A 7,055-nucleotide genomic window follows, 5' to 3' on the forward strand; every position below is an offset into this window, starting at 1 on the left:
GTTCGGGGAAACAAAGGAATACATACTCTGACCTAAGCCTCGCCCTCATACCCGGACATTTTTGGTGAAATTATGTAATTTATAACAAACTATTTAGCTTTACATCTAGAACACATAGTTCCAGGGTCCTAAATATAGACAGTGTAGGTTCAATCTATAATAAAAATGTGGTTATTGTACATAAACTATACAAAATTACAAATAAAGTATAAAAATAATTGAATTAAATGAATGGTATCTTATTTTCTTTGGTATTTCTGTCACATACAGATATGCAATGATGATTGCTGGTTATTATACATGTTAATGTTGTCCTAAGTCAAGTCTCTTGATCATGTGACGAGATGATACGAGATATGGCAGCTAATTTAGGCATAAAATCGGTCAAGACTGACATGCATCTCGCTGCCATGTTGGCTTCCATTGTTATAAACAGGTTAAGTCCTGATTGATGAGTGTCATCTTTAAACATTACAGTGAACACAGGGTGGGAACTGCAGCAGTTAATGCAGGAAACAGGAATGGAATAACAAAAAGTACAATTGTATAGTATTTAAAAAAAACAACTAATCTAGCCATTCCACTTCAATTTCAATGATCAATTCATAATTTCAACGCTGGATGAGGAAGTGAAATTATTAACAGGTAAATATGACATTTTCATTTTTTACTTATCGTTTTTAACTTGATTATAATTACATATTTAATGTTAGTTCATAACAAATATACTTTACATGTGAGAATTATTGTTCGTTATTTGTTTGCCCTCTGGTGGTAATAGTTCTTCATCACATTTCAGTAATCTACTGTGCTCGTGACATGCTCTTATCTCGCGTGATTTAATATGTCTGAAAAAAGTCGTCCGTGCATTGCTGGCAGCGTATGATAATTTGGTTCCACTACACTCTGAGATAAACCACAATGACCATAGACCACCTATGTCGCCGCTGAGGAACCAGCAGGAGTGACCAAACTAGCCTCGGTCACATATTTCTCACCGTTCCACATTGTACGTAACACCGGAAGCTAGTTTACCTGTGTATTTTGAGAAACGACGCCCGCAGCTTTGTCTTACAGACGAGTTAGGACCTATGACTAGAAAAAAAATCCAAGGCAATTACCGTCTAAAACGCAAACATTTCATTAATTTGTCAGTGTAGCAGATGTATGCGGAAGGAATGTAGTAGTCATTTTCTAAATATGTCTATTTGTTTTTGGAGAATAATTAAATACTCCTACGGCCTCTCCTGTAAGACAACGCTGATGGTAAAGTAAACCTGTGTCAATAGCGTTTCCATTATCTTTTGGTTTTCATGCTGTCAGAACAGAACTGCTATCCTTCTACACTACTACTCAAACACTCCCTGCTTGAGGAATGAATACTGAATAAATGAAGACTACCGTTAATCTATTAGGGATACTATGTAATTCACTATTAACAGAATCAAGTACTCACATCATGGTGGTTAGCTAGCGATAGCTAAGAAGCTAGGTTACTTGGACAATCCTTTCAACTTGCCTGCTGACAGGTTAGCTTACGACAGCTAACTTCGCTATGTGAACTAACTAAGCCAGGAAAGTGGCGATAAAGAAACTCCCTGCAACTCTCTGGTTGGTGGACACTTCGAGTTTACATGTTTAATTGTAACTTTATTTACTAGCGGTAGCACGTACTGTTCATTGATTGTTTTGGATGTTACTAGTCGTAGCTAATTTGCTATTAAATTGTAGTAGTGTTACGTTACTCAGCTAACGTTTGCTACAAAAGTTGCTAACTAGCCAGGTAGCTAACTTGGATTGAGTGTACAAGCAAATGCTAACTACCTGATATGATTGACAGCACTTTAGTACAGCTATTCAAGTAATGTTACTAAACCACGAGTCAATGTATCTACTATCCAGCACGTCTCCATAGTATTCTCTCTGGCTACATTTCTAGCTCATGAAACTATTACAAATTGGTCAGTGTGATGAATTCCTGGTCATAAAGCCTCCACACTGAAACAATGTAACATGTTGTGAATGCTGGTTCTGTGTGAGCAGCTGTGAAGGAAGCCCAGCGTGTTAAACTGCAATGATGTGTAACCCAGGGAACGGAGGAAAAGATGACGGCATAAATCTGTCACCAGCAAATGTTTGGCAATTTGACTTGATAGATGATTTAAATGATAATGCATTTTAAAATGGTCATTTGTTAAATTTCATTTATGATGGACACATCTTCAAATTATTACACAGAACAGAACAGGCGGAAATGGTCAAATGTTTGTTTCTGTGCCATCAGGTGAAGACACTGTACAGTACAATTTATTAGAAATATGCTCAAGTTATATTGTATTGTGTTATGTTATATGGAAAATAAGAAAAAGCCGCATTTGGTCTGCAGATGTAAACAATGCTGATAGTGCCGATAGAATAGCTCCATGATCATCTACAGCTGCAAGATATTTATTCACTTAACATATTGCATCTATTGTACATTTTTATGGAATGAGATTGTTAGTTAAACAACATATTTACAAACGTACAGGTTAGAATGATTATAAACCAATCAATTAAGATTGTATTTAAGTAAAACTGTCATACATTTGTTATAGCCTCAAAGACAAGACCTTCTTTCACGTCGGCTTTGTCCTGCAGGTGTTGCAGGTTGCTCTCATGGTCCCATGGAGAAAGCAGCCTTCGAGAGGTGGCTGGAGTCAGTCTCTGCCACTTTCCTTACTCTGAACGACCAGCAGCGCAACCAGTCTCTGGACCACCTCATTTCTCAAAGCGGTGCCGTCCAGCTCCGTCATCTGTCTAATGGGCTGGAGACGCTGCTCAAGCGCGACTTCCTGCGCCTCCTCCCCCTGGAGCTGGCCTTCTACCTGATGCAATGGTTGGATCCTGAGACCCTGCTCACCTGCTGCCTGGTCTGCAAACAGTGGAACAAGGTGAATGTGGTGCATGGGTCATGGGGGGTTCTTCAATATTCAATCGGATGTTCTGCATAGCTGATGTGACTTGCCAAAAAGCTCCAGTTTTGAAACTGGAATTTGCCAAAAAGCATATTGACAAGCCACAAAGCTTCTGGGAGAATGTCCTTTGGACAGATGAGACAAAACTAGAGCTTTTTGGCTCATCAGCTCTATGTTCACAGACATGAAGCATAGAAAGAAAAGAACACTGTACCTACTGTGAAACATGGAGGAGGCTCGGTTATGTTCTGGGGCTGCTTTGCTGCATCTGGCACAGGGTGTCTTGAATCTGTGCAGGGTACAATGAAATCTCAAGACTACCAAGGCCAAACGGAGCCAAATGTGCTGCCCAGTGTCAGACAGCTTGGTCTCAGTCGCAGGTCATGAGTCCTCCAACAGGATGATGACTCAAAACACAGCTAAAAACACCCACGAATGGCTCAGAGCAAAACATTGGACTATTGTGAAGTGGCCTTCTATGAGCCCTGATCTAAATCCTATTGAACATCTGTGGAAGGAGCTGAAACATGCAGTCTGGAGAAGGCACCCTTCAAACCTGAGACAGCTGGAGCAGTTTGCTCACGAGGAGTGGGCCACGATACCTGTTGACAGGTGCAGAAGTCTCACTGAGAGTTACAGAAATCACTTGATTGCAGTGATTGCCTCAAAAGGTTGTGCAACAAAATATTAAGTTAAGGGTACCATCATTTTTGTCCAGGTCATTTTCATTAGTATGTTTTTTTTAAATGATTGTGTTGAATCACAATTCAAAAGCAATGTCTGATTTTCATTAGTTCATTTTCAGTACATTTCTATTTATTATTACTTTTGTCAGTTTCAAGTTATTTCAGTGACCATTGTGGGTGTTTCTGTCTTTAACGGAAGGTACCAACAGTTTTGTCCACGTGTGTACATTTTATTTAAGGTGCGCTTTCCAAAAAGCTCAAAGACACAAAGTGGATAAGATAAAGTGTAAAGGCGAGGTATCGTGGTAACTTTCTTCTTCTATTACTTTGATGGAAATGTGCCCGTAGCACAGAGTTTTGACTTGTATTATTGTTCCATCAGATAGGTCTTGATGTAGTCTTGCCGATGTGACGCTGTTTTATTGAATGTTATTAGATATGCTTATATCTCAAAGTATGGCTAAATAGTTGTGTATTTGTTGAGAAACTCAGGAATTGGCACTATTTTTACAGAGTTACATGATATTTTTTAAAGCCAGTTGAATGCCAAAATTTAGAGTAACCTTCTAATTTATCACCAGGCCTTCACCCAGCCGTTTGGGGTGTTGGGGTTTTTCCTGCGGCAGTGGTGACTCGTTGTAGCTGTTAGGTGGTGGGCCATGCTGTAGCAGGACATACGTCTGTGGTTCAGAGTCTGTCTATGACTGCTGGCTCCTTTGAGCCGCTCAGTAATGTCTGTAGTTGGGATGTGTTGTTTGGGGCCGTCCACTTGTCATAAGTTTGTTGTTGAGCATCGTGAAGCATTTGCCGCCGTGCTCTACGCTGCCGTTAAAGATATTGGCCGATGTCGGAGCCAGATGGATTATTCACGTCACAACCTGATAGTGTGACGCTTTGCTGCTTTGGGGGCTGTTACATCATATGATTTCCTCTGGTATACATGTTTATGGTAATCTTATTAAGCATCTTTCACTAATGTCTTTCAGGTGTTGACACTTACTCTGCCATTAAAGCTGATTCTGATTATGATAATTAAGAGCTGGTATAATGTTATAGGCAAAGCCAGAATCTAAACACCACGTTTACAAAACAATGTAAAGAAACTAACAAGTAGTGTATATCAGCTCATCCTTCTAGTGTTCATCCATACCCGTGTCTAAAGTGTTCCAACAAGCGCTTGTCTCCTTGTAGGTGATCAACTCGTGCACCGAGGTGTGGCAGGGTGTGTGTCGGGAGCTGGGCTGGAGGATCGATGAGAACATTCAGGACGCGCCACACTGGAAGGCGGTCTACCTGAAGGCCAAACTGCGTAGGGTGCAGCTGCAGGATCAGGAGGCCTTCGAGACGTCGTCCCTCATTGGCCACAGCGCTCGAGTATACGCCCTCTACTACAAGGACGGCCTCCTCTGCACAGGTACTGTACACCAGGGATTCTCAAAGTGGTCCGCGTCATGATTTCCTACGTGCTGTATCATGAAGAAGTCCATATCTAAAGATCAGGACCGTCGTTTCCATCACTCCCACCCATGATCGCTTATGATGTTATGACTGTGACACATCACTTCACTCGCTCTAATATACATGTAGATAGTCCAGTCCAAATTACGTCCACGAAATCCAACATGGCTGACTTCCTGTTGGTCAAAATAGAAGTATGTTATGCGTATGTAAAATGTGTTCATTGATGAGAGCAATGATCCCATCAAATACCGTGAACATAAAAGAAAATCACTAACGTATGACATCACTAACGTATGACATCACTAACGTATGACATCGCTACCGTTACCTGACGGCTGCTCCACAAACAGACTGATGGCTTGTTGGTCACATCTTGTGATAAAGTTACTTGTGAGGGTTTTATTGTGTTTGAGACGATCAGAGTTCTACAATGTTTCCTTCTCTCTGCCATGATGTGAGTCTCACGCTGCACTGAGCCCGAGACAGGCCCTGATGTAAATGCATCTACTGGTTTGGGAATGTTGAATTCAAATAGTTGACTTACATCTGAAGCATTCTTCTGTTCTTGTGCGTTTGGTTTGCCGTGGCAGTGAAGGGATGCTGCACCACAAACAGATGTCACGAGAAGTCTGTTCTCAGCTCAAAGTCGAAGACACTTTTCCAACATTCGCCTCATTTGAATGGACCTCTCTCTCTTGTGCACCGTGCACCGTGCACTCTGCACTGGACCCCAAAATACCACACAGATGAGCAGAGCCATGGTTACTCCACGATGCCTCAACATGAACAGAGACCTAATCAGCTAGCAGCACCAGTGTGGGTGTTTTAACGTGCTACTTAACTTTCTTAATCGCTGGAACCTTCCCACTTACATATGGACACATCGGGTCTTAGTCATTGGTTATCACTCTGGTGCTGTCAGGCACAGCGCTGTCTGAAGTTGGACTGTTTCTCTGTTCTATACTACATACTAACTGCATACACAATCCATATCTACTGTATATACTAATATAGATAGGCTTGTTGTTTTGATGGATATGTTGCAGCTGTGAGCAGCTCCTCCATTCCCTTTAGAGACAAGGCTGTCCATCAGCAGCACATAAGGACAGTTTAGAGTCTACTTCATTGTGTCACTGGTTCCAGTGTGAGCACACTACAGACTCAAAGCCTGCAGAGAATCAGTGCGAGGTTACACTTACAGAATGGAGTTATTCAAAACACATCTGTGGAACTACACTACCCAGAAACATGGGTATACTTCCCTCACCACAAAACCAAGTGAAGGAGGGTCGGCTAATACGCAATGGGCCTCATGTAGGAAGTGATACAAGGAAACGGAACGTATTTATTGAAGGGAACATAAATGCTAAATGGACTTGTACTTGTCAAAGATCTAACACTACATGTCATCATTCACACACATTCACACTCTGATGGCAGGGACCACCATGCAAGGGGCCACCTGCCCACCAAGACTAACTAACCATTCACACACTGGAGGCACAGTGGTTTAATTTCAATTTAAGTTATTTAAATTAAGATTATTATGTAATTATAATGGTTGGATTATTAAAGAAATAATATTGGTCCATTGATCCAAATCAAGACTATGTAAACCGTTGATAGTGGTGCGTTCAGCTTCTGAATGGCTTGCACACCGCTGCTGCTGCCTCCTGTAGCACCAGTACTGAGGCTCTAGAAGATCTCATTTACTTTAAGTTTATTTTACAGTAGCTCAGTCTCAGCATATTCTTTTGCTATCTCTCCAATTGTTGGGCTTGTGTTAGAGTGCTAATAATGCTAACAATAACCCATCAGTCACACGCCTCCAATTTATCATCAAGTGGGACCCATGTCCCAGTGTGGGTCTGGATGGAGTATGAAGGAGGCATGTCAGAGCTCAAGGAGGCGTGTCAGAGCTCAAGGAGGCGTGTCAGAGCTCAAGGAGGCG

The 7,055-nt window shown here is 41.5% G+C and overlaps 1 protein-coding gene across 2 annotated transcripts; it reads left to right on the forward strand.

Annotated features, from left to right (window-relative positions):
• Nucleotides 1-1,492: 1,492 nt before the first annotated feature.
• Nucleotides 1,493-5,620, forward strand: LOC116377039 (F-box/WD repeat-containing protein 2-like). 2 transcript variants are annotated; one of them, XM_031838570.1, is made up of 3 exons: nt 1,493-1,611; nt 2,641-2,933; nt 4,835-5,620. In XM_031838570.1, exons 2-3 carry the CDS (start codon nt 2,667-2,669, stop codon nt 5,096-5,098), a joined length of 531 nt encoding a protein of 176 aa, XP_031694430.1. In that variant the 5' UTR covers nt 1,493-1,611; nt 2,641-2,666; the 3' UTR covers nt 5,099-5,620. The 2 variants fall into 2 exon arrangements, with proteins under 2 accessions (XP_031694430.1, XP_031694431.1); XM_031838571.1 differs by lacking the exon at nt 1,493-1,611 and having other exon boundaries at nt 1,822-2,933.
• Nucleotides 5,621-7,055: the final 1,435 nt, after the last annotated feature.

Source organism: Anarrhichthys ocellatus, unplaced genomic scaffold, assembly GCF_004355925.1.
Source record: "Anarrhichthys ocellatus isolate YVR2014 unplaced genomic scaffold, GSC_Weel_1.0 scaffold832, whole genome shotgun sequence".
NCBI classification, from domain to species: Eukaryota; Metazoa; Chordata; class Actinopteri; order Perciformes; family Anarhichadidae; genus Anarrhichthys; species Anarrhichthys ocellatus.